Source organism: Mya arenaria, chromosome 7 (genome assembly GCF_026914265.1).
Source record: "Mya arenaria isolate MELC-2E11 chromosome 7, ASM2691426v1".
Lineage (NCBI taxonomy): Eukaryota > Metazoa > Mollusca > Bivalvia > Myida > Myidae > Mya > Mya arenaria.
Window position 1 is genome coordinate 45,919,274 of NC_069128.1, and position 20,207 is coordinate 45,939,480.

Here is a 20,207-nt window from a genome sequence, read left to right on the forward strand (position 1 = left end):
AACCTAAACCTGTTCTCCGAGCACGTTCTTTCACATCACAGTTTGGTAGTCCCATTCATGGTGGTTCCCCAGTTCATTTGAAGTGTCCTGGTGATGATATTAAACAGTTAAGTGGTGCTACTGGGTCTTCTGCATTTAGAGGTGCTTCTACTGGCGCTGTTGGTTTCAAACCTGAGGTTGTTAGAGTGAAACCACCTGTTACATCGAGATATTCAGTCTTGCCACATGCTTCTCTTTCAGGAATGAACAGTTCAGCTGCTACTTCTGTCCCAGTTTCTTCAGTTAAGGTGCCTAAACTTCCAGAGTTTGCAGGTGAGGCAGTTGTTGGTGGTGTTGAGTTTGATGTGTGGAAGTATGACCTGAAGTGTCTACTTAGAAGTCAAGTTTACCCTGCCCACACTATACTTGAGGCAATTAGACGGAGTTTGAAGGGCAAGGCTAGATTGGTGCTGTTGCATTTGGGTGAGTTAGCTACAGTTGGTGATATTTTGAGTGCGTTGGAAGGCATTTATGGTAATGTGCACTCTACGGAGAAGTTGAAGGAGCAGTTTTACAGTGCCAAGCAGGAGATAAATGAGAGTGTTGCTGATTATAGTCTTCGTTTGGAGCAGCTTCTCAGTACTTCCAATTTACAGCTTGATCCTCATAGCAAGAATGACATGCTTCGTAATCGTCTGTGGTCTGGTCTTCGTAGTCCAGAATTACGTAATGTGTCACGTTACAAATTTGAAAGTGTTTCTGATTTCAATACTCTACGGAAAGAGTTGCGGGTCATTGAACAGGAATTGGGTTCAGTTGTTTCTGTTAAGTCGGTTGGGAACAAGCAGCCTACTGAGACTGTAGGTCAACATATGAGTGTTGTTGAACATAAGATGCTTCAGCAGTTACAGGAGCTGAGCACGCAGATGAAGCAGCTTAGTACCAGGATGGGGAAGCTGGAGGAGATGTCTAGTAAGCCAGGACAAGGTAGAGGTGGTCCTAAGTCAGGTTCATACTCGGGTAACTCTAGTAATAGTAAACCGGGTGATTTAAACAAGAAGGGGCCCCAATCAAACGGGAGCCAGTAGGTGGCCCTTCTTGTCGTGTGACGGCTCCCCTTGTAGGTCAATCTAGTGAAACAAAGATTCTGGTAAATGGTGTCTCTTGTAATGCTTTGTTGGATACTGGTTCCATGGTAACCACTATAGGTGAGAAGTTGTTTAACTCACTTGAACCTCATCCAGCGTTGCAGAGTTTGTCCGATTTCACACTCAACATTACAGGTGCTGCTGGTGCAAAGGTGCCATATTTGGGTTACGGGTTGTTGGATATTGATATTCCATCATCTGCTATAGAATCTGTGACTGTTCCAGTGTTGGTTGTGCCAGACACTCAGTACTCTTGCTGTACCCCTGTTGTTGTTGGTACCAACGTTATAAGTTATGTTAAGTCAGCTGCTGATTGTAGTCAGATGCCCTCTGTTTGGCAAAACGTCTTTTCGACATTTTCAGAGGCGCGTGTTATGTCAGTTAGGTCGCTAAGTAGGCTACCTATTGTGGTGAAACCATTTGAGACCCGTACACTTACTGGAGCTGTGAGAGATGTTGGAGGTATGACAGTTGGTGTTACAGAGACGGATGAACGCTCCACTTATTTGAATGTTTGCCCTAGATTAGTACAAGTTAAGTCAGGAAGCTCATTATGCAGGATTCCGGTCCGTATTTGCAACATGTCTGCACGGCCGCTTACACTTTTGCCGAAGTCTGTACTTTGTTCTCTGCAAGAAGTGGATGTAGTACGACAGGTTGATCCTTTTGAGGGCAAGTTAGACAAGTCCCGGAATTCTGACAAGAGTCTGGAAGAGTTGGGTATTAGTGTCCCTACTGATACACTTTCTGAGGGAGATCATATTAAGGCCAAGGATTTTCTTTCTGATTGGAAACATTTGTTTTCCTCTGGTTTTACAGATTTGGGGTGTACTTCTATGGTCGAACATGAGATCAATTTGACAGACCCCACTCCTTTTAAGGAACCTTATAGAAGGATCCCACCGGGAATGTTTGAGGAGGTTCGTGAACACCTGAAGGAGATGCTGGAGGCCGGCGCTATTCGTGAATCGAAGTCCCCATTTTCATCAAACGTGGTCTTGGTTCGTAAGAAGGACAACTCACTTCGGTTTTGTATAGACTTTCGTCGTTTGAACTCTAGGACTATTAAGGACGCGTACTCACTTCCACGCATTGATGAGACCATTGATTCTTTGTCCGGTTCTAGGTTTTTCAGCAAACTTGACCTTCGAAGTGGTTATTGGCAATGTGCCATGAAAGAGTCTGATAAGCCCAAGACGGCTTTTTCAGTGGGCCCTCTTGGATTTTACGAGTGCCAGCGTATGGCTTTCGGGCTTACTAACGCCCCAGCGACTTTCCAGAGACTCATGGAGCGCTGTATGGGTGAGCTGCATCCCAAGGAATGTCTGATTTATCTAGACGACATTATCATTTTCAGCGATACCTTGAAAACCATTTTCAGAGGCTCAATTCCGTTTTTAGTCGACTAGAATCAGCAGGGTTGAAGTTGAAGGGCAGCAAGTGTGAGTTTTTCCAGCGGCAGGTGAAGTATCTGGGTCACGTTGTTAGTGAGTCGGGTGTAGAGACTGACCCAGACAAGATTGTTGCACTTAGACAGTGGAAGGTTCCGACGAACATCAAGGAGCTGCGGAGCTTCCTTGGGTTCGCCAGCTATTACCGGCGTTTTATTCACAACTTTGCACAGCTGGCGAAACCCCTGAATGAGCTGTTAGTTGGTGTTCCCTCCAAGCAGAAGAAATCCAGAACTCAGGTTCCGTGGGAATGGGGCGATAGACAGCAACAGGCGTTTGACTCTATTATTGACAAGTTATGTTCTGCTCCGGTGTTGACGTATGCTGATTTCTCAAAACCGTTCATTTTGAACGTTGATGCCAGTGGAGACGGGCTTGGAGCCGTTTTATACCAGAAGGTGGAAGGAGTTGAGCGTGTCGTCGCGTACGCCTCCCGTGGTTTGAGACAGTGTGAGCGCAACTACCCCGCGCATAAGCTTGAGTTTTTATGTCTTAAATGGGCAGTGGTTGACAAGTTTTATGATTACCTTTATGGTAACCAGTTTCATGTTCGTACGGACAACAATCCGTTAACGTACGCCTTCACCACGGCCAAACTCGATGCTCTTTCACATCGGTGGTTAGCTGCCTTATCTGCCTTTAACTTTTCCATCAAGTACCGGTCCGGCAAGGAGAATATAGACGCGGATGCTTTGTCGAGACTACCAGGTTTTGGCACGACATCTGGTTTTGTGCATGAGTGCGTAGTGTTTCCAGATGTCATCAAGGCCATTTTTCAGTCCCATATGGTTACAGTGGAAGAGTTCCCTCTCTTTGAATGTGTGTCGTTTGACAAGGATGTGGTTGTTGACGCAGATTATGATGTATCAAATATGGGTACACCATTGTCATCTGTTAACTGGATAGACGAGCAGTCTATTGATCCAGTGATCAACCGGGTTGTTCAGATTGTGCGTGGAGGTCATCGGCTTACACGTCGGCAAACAGCGCTGGCAGAAGAGCCAGTGAAACAGTTGCTTCGTGAGTGGCCGCATTTGTTTGTGCGTGATGGTGTGTTGTACAGACATGGTTTGGTGAATGGGCATAAGGTTGAGCAGTTGGTAGCTCCAAGAGCATTTCACGATCTCATTTTTACAGGTTTGCATGAAGAGGCTGGACATCAAGGTCGAGACCGGACATCTTCATTGGTACGGTATAGGTTCTATTGGTTCGGCATTGATGATTACGTTGAGCGGAGAGTACGTGACTGTGAGCGGTGCATTTTGAGGAAGACACCGGAGAAGAGGGCTGCTAATCTTGTCCCTATTGTCTCAACGCATCCTCTTGATCTTGTTTGTATAGATTACCTCACTTTAGACATGTGCGCTGGAGGGTATGAGAAGGTTCTGATAATTACAGACCACTTCACGCGCTTCGCACAAGCAATTCCCACCCGCAATGAGACTGCGAGAACAACTGCAAGGGCATTGTTTGATAAGTTCAATTGTCACTATGGATTTCCGAGCCGCATCCACAGCGACCAAGGTCGTAACTTCGAAAGTCATGTTATCTGCGAGTTATGCAAAATTGCTAACGTGGAGAAAAGCCGCACCACACCTTACCATCCCCAGGGCAACGGAATGGCGGAAAGGTTCAATCAGACTCTGATGAACATGATTGGCAATTTGACCGAGGAGGAGAAGAAGAATTGGAAAGCACATATACCTACGTTGGTGCACGCGTATAACGCAACTCGACACGAGAGTACGGGCTTAACGCCACACTTTCTTATGTTTGGGCAGCACCCTCGTTTGGCTCTAGATGCATTTCTAGGCATTACACCTGATACTTGTTCTTCTTCTGTCGATAAGTCCTCATATATCAGAGATCTTAAGTCTCGTTTGCATTTTGCATACAAGGCTGCCAGTCGTGAATCCAAGCGACAGGGCCGGAGACATAAGCGCCGATACGACCATCGTGTGAGATCTTGTAAGGTAGAGCCAGGCGATCACGTTTTGGTTAGGAAGGTTGGCATAAAAGGTAGACACAAGTTGGCTGATCGCTCGGACCGTGATGTCTATGTTGTGGTTGATCAACCTAACAAGGACATTCCCGTTTTCCGGGTCCGGAAGGAGTTTTGCAGGGGTCCTGTGAAAACGCTTCATAGGAATTTGTTGCTGCCATGTTCGGCAATTCCTTTGAGAGGTCCCGATGCTGATGTTGATGTTGGTGTTGGTGAAAGGCTTGATTCAACGGATGTAGGCGAGTCAGATGACGTAGTTTCACCAAGTGCAACAATGGCGTCCCCGCCGGGAGCTTCTTTAATTTCACACTCTGGTGGTTGTTCTGATGGTACTCGTGCTTTGAGGTCTCGAGAGAGTAGCAATGTGGTACCTTGTTCAGATTCCAGCCAGAAATACGTCATACCGCAGCGACGTGAAGCGAGGGTGCGTCAGAGACCCAGATGGATGGAGAAGGATTGGGTCGTTTGACACTGGTTTTAATTTCAGAGTAATTACGGTGTTTTCTGAGATAGTAGTTTTGAGATCTGAAGATTTTGTTTCAATTTTTTTTTCTTGTTGTATTGAACCATGAATTTGAAAATTGTGTTATTTATTGTGTTTGAAATGCGTTATTATTGAACATGTAAACCATAACGGTTAAAAATGCTGTGTTTTCAAATGATAAAACTGCAGACATACAATTATTTAGATGTGCCATTTATTTGCTATTGATTAAGATTATGTCTTAATTAATATTATTTCACTACTACATAAACATATTATTATGTTTACTGTTCAATTTGGGGCCCCTACTGTTGTTTTTTTTCATAGTGACTGTCACCAGCTACAAGTAGTTTTGACAGTTGTAGTGTACTTACTTAAATGTAGTACCTGTATTTAGAATTATGTATATTACTTTAGCTGAATTTTAGTTTACAGCGTCTAGTTACTTTGCAATGTCGGGACGACATTCTCTCTAAGAGGGGGAGGATGTCGCAGGGTCATTTGTTTATGTGTTTGTCATTGTTTGTTTGTCTATATGTGTCTAATATTATTCATCATAGTAATAGTAGAACTTAACCCCTGTCACTCACTTTCACTTTCAGTCTGGTCTTCATTATTCTTTCACTTTCAATTTCACTTTATTTTTCTATATCCGTTAACCTTAACCTTTCACTCGTGCACGAGGAATCCGCGCACTCGTATATTAGATTTTGGACATCACAGACGTGTTTTGTTTATGTCTTATAATTATACTTTGCGTGGCTATTTCTTCAGGTAAATTCCATTTATATTTCATTCTGTATTCATTTTATGTCTTACATGCTGTATTTGTATTTAGGCACTCGTATATTAGATTTTGGACATCACAGACGTGTTTTGTTTATGTCTTATAATTATACTTTGCGTGGCTATTTCTTCAGCACGCCTGGGTTTTGAACCCTCGTACTCCGAGTATCGCGACATTTCTAAAAAATGGTCGTGTGGGAGTGTGCTCAATATTTGGATAAATGTGTTTTTGAATGATGACAAATAAGTGTTTTAAGTTAATAAGAACAATGAAGAAGATTTAACTTTAACAAGGAAATTATTTGCTCGGAATACAATGCAGGTTGGTTGACCTCGGTTTTCAGTTATCATGTTTACGATTTTGAAATCCACACTATTCATCTGATGAATTCAATTTATGAACGCTTTATTTTACTACTTAAAGTTATATTCACTAAAATTGATGGCTTTTAAAACTACAATTCTTACGCTTGGATTCTAGTAAAAGCTATGTTACATTTAATAAGATCGAGGCATAAGTGTTAGCTTTAACTAACTATTATTGATATGTTGATGTGCTTTCTCTTGTCTTAGAGTTTTAGTTATTATCAATGTATAAACTGTTTATTTCTGAGTGTGTTCAATATTTACTAAATGCGTTTTCAAATGATGACAACCAAGTGTTTAAAGTGTAACAGAGCTAAAAGGGCGGTTTTCATTTAAAGAAAGTTTTTAATTGATTAATACAGTGCAGCATGGATTTTCCGGTCTTCAACGACAATAGGGAGAGCATAGGTAATTATATTTTAATTTTGACATCAATGCGTCTTTAAAATGATATTATTTATGAGTCAAAAATGTATTTGCATGACACATTCTTATTTAATCCATTACGTCAAGATAAAGTAAGGGCTGGCCACAATGCAAAAGTGGGTGCGGAAAGCAAAAAAATATACCATTTAAAAACTTCATGTTCTATTTAGTTTTGAGGAACGATTTTTAGGAATGAAACATATGTTCTTGGTGAAATGTTTTGGGGTAGTAAGGGATTGAACAAATTTCACAAAAGAAGATTTTATTAGATTTTGAATCAAAAAGCATTCACATTATTTCGGAAAAGTCTGTCAACATCTTTACTTTCTTATCCAAATGCCCAAGACTACCTGTTCAACAAAGTCTTCAGAGTTATTGATGAACACTTTTCGAATATAAAAGTTATTCAAAACAATAATTAAAAATAGTAGATGAAATTAATTTCCGGATTACAAAATGCATATATCTTTTTTTTTAAATAGTGCAATCAACACTAAGCTAACGCGTAGCTTTAAGACATTCTTGATTAGGCAGTTCTGATAAATTTGAATCATAAACATACAATTGTCGTATTAAGACATTTCCGGGAAAACGGAAATACCTTTTGATTGGAAATCTGATAAAATATTATTTTGTAAAAAAATGCTTAACTCCTAATAACAGCTTTTTATGTCACAACAAATATATCAATCATACTTATATTATTTATACAAATATTAAACCTTAAAACTAAATAGAAATTGATATTTCAGACATTTTAAATTTTGGTTCTTCAATCGACTTTCGCATCGTTGCTGGCCTTTTTGGATTGTAAATAACCCCGTTAGATTTTTATCAGTATCAATTTTAGTTTGCACCTATATTGACAATATATTGAGATATAGTGTGTATAACATTCAGAACGGTATACTGTCACATTAGTAATGGTTACAACTGGCTTCTCTCCTAAGATTTGTACATAGAGTATGACATGAATGTTTTTAACAGAAATCAATTTAGTAAATAGGAAAATGTTCATGCCAATATAATTGTAAATATGTATACAATCATAGAATTTAAGGGAAACTTTTATCATGTATGACGAGTTATCTTGACGCTATTAAATATTTTACGCTACATAAGACATATTGCTGTGATCAAATGATTGTGCGATGTGCCTCTGTAATTAATATTGTACACTGCTGTCAAGTCACTATCGTAAAATCTGCACCCACCTGAATGCAACGCACTCGAGCGTACTCCTAAGTCGAATGCCTTTCTAATTATTGAGTTTGTGTACCGTATACCTGAGTGATACTATTGTTCCCGTTATTCAATAGATCGAGCATTTCTATTGACAATCACAGACTGGCGAACACACTTAATTATAAAGTTTTATCTTTGCTTGAAAACAGTCTAGCAATTAGATGGAGCGCAGTGGCTTCTTATTTTATGAGGACATTTATTTAAACCGTATTAAATAGCTGAAATCGCAAACAATATTAATTGATTTGTCAATGCTAAACGATTTACTGCGATTTCATAAGGTAGCAAAGCCGTGTTTTCTGCATATTTCTTTTAAATTAAACTCGGTTTCCTTCATCAGCATAATTGTTTCGACATTTGTTCACAGCAATTGCATTAAATATGTTAAATCTTGATTGGGAGTCATAGTACATCTTTAATCATACAGAATGAAGATATAGTGCATCAGTTCTAAAGCGTCTGTTCTCTCTGGTAATACATGGCAAGGATTGGGCTGTAAAATGATTTAAACCAGCAAAGAATATATCCTAGAAAAGTAATCCTTCTATATAAAGCTTAACAGTTGATAACTCCACTTCGTAGAGCGTGCTTCGCTGTTGATGTTAATTCTCCGGATAAAGCGCATTATATGAATTATTCAAGAACTATTTTTAAAGTATAATTTATATGTTTAACATTTTGCAGAAATATTAAGAGCCCACAATGAGGGAGCAAAATGCAGTGGGAACGAAAAGAAGTATTGCTGTTGTTTCCATTGTATTATTTATAAAGGAAGGACAACATACTAAATCCATGAGCCAATATGTTTAATGTGTTAACAATCATAACAATAAAAAAAAATATGTTAACTTTCAAAAAATATGTATTCTTTCGATATTTATTATTGGCTATTTGCTGTAAAGGAATTTTGCTTTTGATATCTCAGTTACCGTGTTTTCGTAACAAATTCAACAAACAGTCATGAATGTTATGTTTATTACACCAACAATTATAGTAAAGACTATTTCAAGAAAATTTTATTTAAAAAACAAAAACAATAAAATATTACGAAAAAACAACAACATTTAAATCTATATCAACAGCAAGACAGACTCGAAGCAGAAAACACTTTGTTTACGTACGAGCACTAGTCACCTCCCTTTTTGTGGAGCTGTTCGTGTAATATTGTTCTAAGTGCGTAGCAGGTCATGTTGTTTGAAATATATAAAACTCATCATTTTATTTACTTGTCGTACATACAAATTTATAAATTTGTAAGATATCTTATGTGTCGGAAATTCCTGAAATGCTGCCTACACTTTAGGCGGAATGGACATCGTTTTATGAATATGACCATACTCGTACATAGTTTGTTGGGTACAAACTGCTTTTCCCTGAACGCCATTTACAAATTATTTAAACATTAACCTCAAAGGTATTAGATGAAAGGGAGTTTTTTTTAAAAACAGTTCACAAGGTTGTGGTAGTTTATTCAGAGACGGACATTGTTCTCGTGCATGTAGCAGTTTTTTGTAATGAGGTAACGGGGATTTGTTATTGATAGTTTACATGTATTTTTCATTACAACACATGTAATAGTGTTAACTAATTCAGACCTTCCTTTCCACCAAGGAGCTGATAGTGAGAGGTGGAATAAGGCATCGCAAGGGCGAAAGTAGATCCTAAATTAATATTTAGAACATACATTCACTGTCCATTGTACTTGTCATTTCTTGGTTAAATAGTTTGTATATTGTATCTCTGTTTCTTATTTAGTTAATAATAACTTCATTGTGCTAACTTTTTTTTCCGTCAAATTCTGTAAAGGTGATACATATTTGATAAAAGGTAAGATGGAAGCAATATAATGTGTTCATGAAAGCTAAGAAAATCATGACCGGTACCTAAAATATTAATCAATTTCGAACCAGTAAATGTGTTGATTTTTGTTCTGGCAATACTTTTAAAAGTTTAAAATAAATGGTAATAATCTGTTTACTATGTATATTAATAATTACAGAAACACGCCAGTAGCCGAAAGTTTCAATCTTAACCTAGTCTTGTGGCACAGGGTAAAGTTGATTTTAGTGACAGAATTACTTGCCCTTAGAGTTATTACACACTCGCTACTAACTTATTAAAAAAGAAACGGAATATATATTAAGCCTAATATAAGTGATTCGCGAGTGTAAGAGCGATTGATACTGAGTCAATTGGTAAGCAACCTTTTTAAACGTGATTATTTTGACAGCGTCACTTGCCCTTAGCTTTATAAAGCACTCGTTATTATCTTGTTGTTCTCGCGATCTTGCTTATCATAAATGTATATATAATTTCAGTGACACATGAACTCATATGAAGGTTAATTAATAAAAGTGATATAATATTTCACAACTAATCGTCACTTCATCCCTCAAATCAAACGTGTGCATTAAAAAACGTTTTGACTTCAATTATTTTATCTTAACCTGCGTTACCATGGCATCGATTCATGACACAAAGATTCAGTGTGAAATGTGTTGTAACGAAGTTGCAGTTGGATATTGCAAAACTTGTGGAAACGTTGGAAAAACTTGTATAGATGTTCACAAGACAGTAAAGGTGTTTCTTACTCACAATGTAAGTTTGAATGAGAAAAATAATGGTAACCCAACGGTCACTAAGCGTGACATCGCCGAAGATAGATGTATGCAGCATCCGACAGAGAGAACGAGATATCTATGTGAAATTCATGATTCTTTGATTTGTGATAGATGTTTTCATTCGGAACATGCTTCTTGCGTTGAACAGGTTGTTGACTTGTTGCATGAAGATAGAAGTATTGATTGCAATAAAATCTACTCAATGAAGTCACTATTTACTGAGTTTAAAGCTGAAATTATGTTTTTGAAAGATGAAGCAAAACAAAGTAAGGAAAACTGCAAGACAAATGCTGATAAATGTCTGCATGAGTGTATGGAATTAGGAAATAAAATAAAACATCGAGTTGATGTATTGACAAGTAGCATTATAGACGGAATAAGAAAAAAATATGACGAAAATCTAAACATCTATTCCCATATTTCTAAGACGTGTGATGAGAAAGCCAGGAGGTGTGACAATGAAGAAAGTAAAATTGATAATTTTGTTATCAATAAAATGGCTGGGCACTTGTACCTCGTGAGAAGAAATTTTGAGAAAAAGGTTTCGGACGCCAGATCCCATCTCAGAGAAATCAAACACAACATACTTTTAAAATGTTTAACTTCAAAGAAGACAAAGTTATACTTAAATGCCTGTTTGATGATTTGGAGGACTTGTGTGAACTCCAAGAAGAAGTTACTGGGAGTGACGATGGAAATACCAACGATGTTGTCGCCTGTACTACAAAAATAAACAAGGTATTATGCATGATGTCAGATGCGTAAGTGCTATAAACCGTAATATTTCTTACAAGCATCATGTCGCATTTTTAATAATTGCATATTTATCAACAGCAACTATTCCTAACTCTTGATTCTCAATAATTATGTACTTAATGTTTTATGTATTCATACATTTCTACTGAAATTAAGCCTGAAATGTCTATTAGACTGAATAACATTTTTTTTAAACCATATAAAAATTATATCAAGGCTTTCCCATTCGATGATAATTGTGCATCATTATAAAAGCTCATATACTGTTTTATATTTGGTTGTTTGAATTTCAGACCCGGCGGGAGCTCACTGCAATGTTGAATCAAATCAAGCAAGACTCAGAAAAGGTTTGTACAAATTAACGCGCCTACAAATTATGTATCGAAATCAATACGTAAGAAAGGGGCCATTGTATTAACGCAGGTATCCTATCACCTGTTCGATGATATATTCATTATGTATTTCTAAAGCTGTTTTGGTATTGGTCAATTGATTTCATAAAACTACCGTTGACATTAATTGATAAAATTTCCCATAATGCATCCTGCGAAGAAATGGATTTTTTCAATAATCAAAATACCTCTCTACATAGAAAGAAGGGGTGATTTAAACGATAATTGACCTACATGTGTCCATTGACCACTCAATCCGTCAGTGTTTTATCGTACACAGTAATTGTTATGCGAACGAACATTGAATATTAAACGGCTATTTGATCAAACACAAATACTAGAAATCAAAATGTTTAAGCCGCTTAACTTATTGTGCTTTGAAAAAAGAACGAAATTAATACTAGGAACTAATAAAGACAAAACTATTCACATACTTGATATAGTGGCTGCAATCGTAGTAAACACTTTAAATTTCGTATCAGCTCGATAAAAAAAATCAGATGATAAATGTATGTAAAACATGTTATACTTTACCTGTGCATTTATCATCATCATTGTGCAGATTCATTGATTTATTATTATATCCATTACAGAGGATAATATAACCTGAATAAATAGTTTAATATAAACCATATTCTATTTTTTTCTTTGCCCGTTTAAACAATACAATCTAATGAACAAATCTAAGCTTCATGTGTATATAATATGATAATTGTTATCGTAATTGATATCAATAATTAAAGTAGTAAATTCCTTCCATGTTTCCAGGACAGGAAGTCACTGTTTGATGAGCTGCAACGAGTGAAACAAGACTTAGATAATTCAGAGACGGTGGGGCTATTTTTACAAACTTGATTATGTACATATATACACGGATGTTATATATAGTCAACCGTGTACATTAGTCTATAGAATGTGTGTAGGTTCATTATAGAGGAACATTATATTTAGTCAAATGTTTTTATTTTTTTATTAAAGCATTGCAGTTTGTATATGTGTATTGACAATTTATTTCAAAACACTACTTACATGTTTTGCCTTTATGCTTTCAGAAAAGGACAAGTCTCGAACAAGAACTAATGAAAGCAAAACAGGGCATAAAGGAAGCTAGAAAGGTGAGGTAAACAGAAATATCAACAAATCTTTATAACAGATATTTGATAAATAAATCATGTTATTTATGATGCTGAAGAACCCGAGTTAAACCGATATGAACATAATCCATATGTTATTAAAAATATTATAATATTTATTTAATAACATGACCCCAAACTCTTATGCTACGTTTCATTTAAAGCTTCGTTTATGAATCTTAGAGTCGATTTATCATGGCTCAGAATATTTTTTTCGGAGGATATTTTTCTTATTTAAAATAATATGGGCTTTGTTTCTGAAATGAGTTAAATCTTACAGTATAAGCTATATAATTTTCGAACTGTACGTAACCAAACTATGCAAATAAGCCATATCAATCTGTTTTCTTAAAATACATATAATTTACTTTTTAAATAAACTTAAATATAAAAATAACAGTATAAACATTATATTGTATTGTTTAAAAAAATATTTAACGAATAACTTCTATGTTAAAGTAAATACTGGCGAATCATTAGTTTATATAGCAATTTGGTTTTTGATTTGTTATGCCTTAGGAAAGTCTAGCAGAAACATAGGAGGTGTAGTAAGCAAACTGGTGCCTGTGTATTTGTAGGGAGGTTTGGGCTACCAACTCCCCTGTGGGAACGTTATAATGGTTTAGTATACATGAACAATGATATATAGCCCATTTGTGTTTATTTTAGTGTAGGGTAGTTTCGGGTTCGGTAACATAGTCGCGATAGTAAGGGACTGCTTTTTGTGTTGTTTTCGGAAGGTTATGGACCCGAAACTTATAACTTGGGCGTGTAACTGAAGAAAAGCAACACAAACGAAAATTAAAAAGTTGACGTTACTTTCACAGTCACCTTTATTAAAAATTAGACAGAACAACAACAGAATTATGTTTAAGAAAGCGTGGTTCATGTATTCATAAAATTTGTATGTGGATATAGGGGTGCTGACAATGCCTGTGCTATTGGTGCAGTAGGTTTAACTGAGTACGTGAAGTCATCAACATCTTCGTATAATCGATTTTATATGAATATCAATTTATCAAGCATAGACCATTCTTTATTACTATTATGTGTTGATATTTGAATTAAATACCGTGTTACAAGTGCGGATTCTCTTTGATAGTGAACTAAATTGGTCAATGGTCGTACACACCTCGTTTTGGGGAGTACCATCACTCCCGTTGTTGATATATACACCACTATCGCATATGCATGTACCTCGTTGTTGGACTATACATGACTATCATAGATAACTCGTAGTAACACTATACACATCTCTCGTTAAGAACTCGTTGTTGGACTTCACTACTCTTGCACAATCCTCGTTGTTTGACTATATAACACTCTCGTTCATACCTCGTTGCTAAACAATACACTTCTCTCGTTCATACCTCGTTGTTGGAGTATACACCTCTGTCGTTCAGACGTCGTTGTTGGACTATACACCACTCGCGCCCATACCTCGTTGTGGGGCAATACACCACTCTCGTTCATACCTCGTTGTTGGAGTATACACCACTCTCGTTCATACGTCTTTGTTGGATCATACACCACTATCGTAAATACCTTGTTGTTGGACAATACACCTCTCTCGTTCATACCTCGTTGTTGGAGTATACACCACTTTCGTTCAGATGCCGTTGTTGAATTAAACACCACTAATGCACATACCTCGTTGTTGAACTAAACACTTCTCGTCAGACTTTGTATTTCGAATGTACACCACTCTTGTACTGAACTCGTTTTCAGACTATATACCATTAATGTACAGTCCTAGTAATTTGACTTTACATCACTCTCGTTCAGACATCGTTGTTGGACTTTACACAACGCTATCACAGGCCACATGGTTTGACAATACACATTGGAAGGAACTGTGTGCTTGAATGAAACAGTGAATTAAGACCTTTCTCATTTAAAAATTGGGAATTCTGTTACAAATAATCGTTTTGAACATGTTAGCACAGATTCCCTGGGAACGCCTAAATAGTGAAACATTTACATTAGCTATACATTGCTACTAGTGAAATGTATTGTGGGGACATTTTGCTTAGTCTTTTTATTAGGAATTCGATAAACGGATTGCCTTGTCTATATGTACTGACAACCTTGTTAAAACTACTAATATTTTTACCGCTTTCAGATTGGGATGGGGCTCGAACAAAAGTTACTGAAAGCAAAACAGTTCAAAGAGAAATCCAAAAAGGTAAGATGTTTATAATAACTGTTTGATAAATAACTGAACTGCGATATAACACCAAGGAAGTGCAAACTAATAGATTCCAGGCTATTCAACTGTTTGGTTAAAGAGGTAAAGGGTAGTCATGTGCACGTAACAAATCAAACGTGTAGGATGATTCAAACACGTTTTTAAACAAGGAACAGACAATGATGAGCTGAAATGTGTTAAAAATGGTCATGATGAATTTAAAAATGTAATACCTTCACAAACAGGTTTAATAAAACAAAACTTAATTGTGGACAGGGAGAGTATTTGTAAAAAAGCACTTACAAACGTTTTGGTAAAAGCAAAAGAAAAATGCTAATTGACTTTATTTCGGACAATAACGTTATTGTTTTGTTTCATTAAAATAATTCTTTTTTGCACAAAGGTGAATTGAACCACCATTATTCGGAAATAAGCGGTTAAATACTGTATTAGCATATAAAACACAGCGGCTGTTCTATTGACGTATATTTCTATACATAGTATACTGTGTAGCCATTGATGACAATGCATTGAATAAACCATTATATATGAATAATTCTAGACATTAATATATTGTCTATTTTAAGGGAGGGGCAGAATTCAAAGACAACATCAACTGTAAGTTGTCTTTTAATAACTAAATATTGTACAGGAACCAGATGTTGAATAAATTGACAACGCAGTATAACATTACCATAGTAATTAGTGCATAATGACAGTAGTAATAACACTGCTATGTATTATGCATTGCTTGAATAAGAGTTAATCGTTGTGATTTTTAAGGTTAATGTTTACTGATATATTTGTTTTGTATGTTACTGATATTATCAGTAATGGTTAAAGCTTTAAGACATGCGGGGAATCTAATCACCAGAAAGAAATTGTTCAAAGAACTGTGTTTCTACTATTAAAACATTTCCGTTAAAGAAAGATGTTATCAAATCCGTTATGGAGCTAACATTTGTTATGTCATTTTGTTTCAAAGGGACTCAACCAACTAGAACAGTTAATGTTACGGTCAACTTAAGTATAATCGAATTGGCTTTCACATTCCCGGACGGCCTTCAGACGGTAATTAGTTTGTGTAAATTTCTGATTAACAGTCACATGTTAAAAGCTAACAAATACGTGGAATAACAGTATAATCTTGTTAGAATATAATAACGTTTACGTGAGAACATATATCTACGTTGTGGCGAAATAATGCAATTATCAGTCATAGTCTCAGCGCAAAAAATGCAATGTCTAGTGCATGTTTTAAAAAAAGATAGTATTTAAGGAAATCGTTTTTTTTAATAGAAAAAGATCTGCCTCAGACTAGAAATAGGGAAAAAGACAGGCAGCGGGAACAATTCAACCAACATTACTGACGTTCAAGAATGAGAGGCATAGTCCTAGCTTAGTTGTTAATACAATACTTATGTGAAATACTACACAAACAAGCTCAATAGCAAAATGTTTTAACGTAAACCCGGTTTAATGGCACTGGGTAAAGGCCAAAGGCCAAAGACAAATAACACAAAAACAAAAAAATCACAAACAAGAATCATGAAAGAACAGCACAAAACTCCACAAATAGCACAGTGCATACATACTAGATATAAGAAAATAATTATGTTTATCAAGGATTGTTAGTACAAGTCAAGGTTTCAAGCTAGTAAAAAAAGAGGTATGACATAACTAATACATAAATCTACAGGTGTTTTTGTGCTTGTGCATAAAATAACATTTCAACTGATCTATGACCCTTCGGACTTCACCCATTTTGAATACCATACCGCCATACATTGCAAAAAGTCGAATTTTAATCCTTAAATAGATGTTACTTGACATATGTTTTATTTAAGTAAATAAGACAATAAACACACGCATTCTTATTAAATCACCGAAGTTTTATTTTTGACTTTGGCTATAATACATTATAAAATCGAGAATTGATATTCACAAATCTCTTCATGACCAAAAGTTCACAGACTGGGCGACTTTATTATGCAAATCTATCACATACGCTTCCATGAATTAGCTTTGTCATGCATAATGACAATTCGCTTTGTTATCGCTAATTGAATTACACCAAAGTAACCTATATCTAGTAACGTAAGATGAATAATTTTGTGTGTACTTTTTCTAAAAAACATGTTTTTTTTTATGTATCGCATTTTAATCCATACACGCGGAACCTATTTCAATGTACCTAACAATGCACAATCTTTTTATTTCAAGACATTTTTGTTAAATAATCTATGTATTTCCTATATCCTCCCGCCTCGATTTTGTGGCAGTTGTATTATTTATGCGCAAAATCACATAATCAGAATAAAAGTATGACGTGTGCTTCATTTGAAACATCTTATCTGAACTTGTACAATGAAGTAGATATATCAATTCCATCACGTCTAATACAATGTTTGTCATCCCCACAGCAGACGCACCATCCGACCCCGGGAAACTCAAGTGAAGTATGCACGTTTACAGGACGTCTGTGTTACAACAATAAGGGCGAGCTGCTATGTAGGATGTTAAAGGAGGCGTTCAGTAGAGGGTTGATATTCACCTTGGGGAATGAAGGAAAAGTTGTTCTAGATGGCGTCTCATTGTTTTATGGTCAAGTGTATGTTTACCGGTAAGGATATTATTATAGTTAATAAAGGTCAGCTTAGGACGTTCATGAGGGGATAGGTGTTAACTGTTTAAAGTAGGAGGAAATATGTTCATCATTTCATTTCGTTAAGGGGCCTATGTATGGACGTTTTGGATTAGTATTACTCTTTAATGTACAAAAATTATATGCGTCATATACAAATAACATGTCCTAAGTTGAAGTCAGGTTAAGCCATTTTTAAAGTATATACGAGTAGGTGTTCATAGGCAAGTTGTGGATTTCAATATCGGTAAAACAAATTAGTTTTAAATTGTTCATTTGTTTCTGTAAAATAAGGAGTTTTTTTGTCAGTAAACTGACAGCAGCTAAATGTTAATTGATTTTTAACTGCACTCTAAGGAGAAAAAATATCAACTTTAATAACTACTTTTAAAGCGATTGTTTTAACTTCCCTTTAACTCAATTAATACGGCACTTTTGAATCTGTTAATTACGACAAATAAAAATGATAGTGATGAAAGATGTTTCAATAAATATGTGAGTGCTTTAAGCTAAATATTAAGAACTGAGTGCTATGCAATGTTCAATCTATCTTGATTTTCTTATACAATGTTTGTTCGAAATGTACGAATACATTTATCAAAATTCATTAATAACTTAACGACTTAATAACTAAATAACCGAAGAAGCTATGCGCATAAACACATTTACACATACTCACATTATCATTCTGAACTTGTGTCTCATTACCACATAGTATTAAAGTTTTGCCCTCTCATACATTGATCACGTACGGACAAATGTTAAGCTTCCCATTACAATACTCTAGTTTAATACTTACATTACATTTATATCGTCTGTATGTGTAGGTCTAATTTCATTATGTATAGGAAGTACTACAGAAACCAGTATAGTAGTCGAAATTCGAAACATAAACCGCCTTTAATGACATAGGATAAATAGCATATACATAGGCATTTTTCTATAGAAAGGTGAACTTTTGACAAATTAATATCACTGGTTCAATATTATTTGTTCAATTCTATACTCATATATGAAACATAAAAATGCGATTGTGTTTACAGGCTTGGTTTAACCCTTCTATGAGTGACCCCCCCCCCCCTTAATCTAATTGCCTAATTGTCTTATCAGATCTCCGATCTGAATATTCTGCTGTGCAGTTTTTGAGATTTTATTATAGAAATGGACCCTAAATGGCCCTGTGCCAATAAACAAATAAACAGGAAATTGGCCCCTACTATGACATCAGTGCAAGAAGCAAGAGATGCAGGGGATTGCCATGCCAAACATTTCTTAAACTAGGCCTTTAACTTAAATATTAGGATTTGAGTGTAGTGTGAAGAACACCGAATCATGTCTGATTAATGATACCTTTATGTTTGGAAAATAGATGAAATTGGGTAATTGTAAACATAAACACAAAGAACAATTGAATAATGGATTGCCTTCAAGCTAGAAATTCATTGAGTGGAACTAGTATCATAGAACCTTTTCCCAAATGGTATTCCGCTACGTGACCGTATTGTTTTGACAATTTTATTGCCTTAGTTTAGGCTGCTTTAGAATTGTTCAGAACGGGTCCGAAAATTAGTGAAAAAAGTGCTGATAAACATATTTTCACTTTCAGAATAAATTTGACATTAACCATTGACGAATACTGCAACACCCAATCCGTAAAATATATCGTTCAAAAGTCTAACCTCTCTCATTTTTCTTAGTACGAAAACAAGGTCAGCTAGTTTAATACTTATTATTGCAGTAATACGTGGTAATACTGTTCAATTAAAATACAAATTACACTAGTATAATATAGGAACTGTGTACTATTTGACACTAAGCAAGCTATTAATATTAGAATGTAGACATATACAAGGGAGTTTGAAACAAATATGTGTGTACACAATAATTAGGTTGATTTTGTCTTTTTTTCAACGATGCATTAGGGTTTGATTTCACATCGAATACGCTGTTATTTCACTATCCTGTACTCATATATAATTAACGAAATTATCAAACAAATGTGCCCCGCGAGTCCTACCTAAATATGGCGGACAGCATTTAGAAGATGTTAGAATTTTTCTTTTGTTTATAAGCTCTGTCTGTACAGTTATAGTTGAACTTTTGGGTTTTGAAGGATGGAACAATCACCGGCTTACGTTGAATACACACAGACATTGGAGCGGAAATGGCTGCCAAAGGCATCACACAGGAAAACATTAATCTGAAGAATGATATTGTAGAGGAATTCACTGTCGAGGCTTTGTAACATCTAGAAGTCTAATATTGCCATTATTAATACTCCTACCGATAATATCCTATGTTCAAATATATGCACGCTGGTATCGTATATATATGCCATACGATTTGGAATTTTTCTCCCTACCATCGAGTTGTTTTTGTGCTTTTATGGAAATTAGTTTTGAAGTGCTTGACCATTAAAGTTATTGTAATTGTTAACTGAAATGTTTTGTTTTTTTGTTTTAATACAAATGATAAACTATTTTGTCCAGTTTACATACTTATATAATTTTACCATCTTGAACTCATTATTGATAAGTATGACTTCTTCTGTCAATGAATTGTGTTACGTAATGAAAACATAATATA

General features: G+C 35.8%; 1 protein-coding gene across 1 annotated transcript; it reads left to right on the top strand.

Annotated features, from left to right (window-relative positions):
- The first annotated feature begins 11,102 nt into the window (after positions 1–11,102).
- Positions 11,103–19,825, top strand: LOC128241181 (uncharacterized). Its single transcript, XM_052958143.1, has 9 exons — positions 11,103–11,246; positions 11,558–11,611; positions 12,425–12,487; positions 12,709–12,771; positions 14,912–14,974; positions 15,565–15,595; positions 15,963–16,048; positions 17,401–17,600; positions 19,735–19,825. Exons 1-9 carry the CDS (start codon positions 11,103–11,105, stop codon positions 19,823–19,825), a joined length of 795 nt encoding a protein of 264 aa, XP_052814103.1.
- The last annotated feature ends 382 nt before the right edge of the window (positions 19,826–20,207 follow it).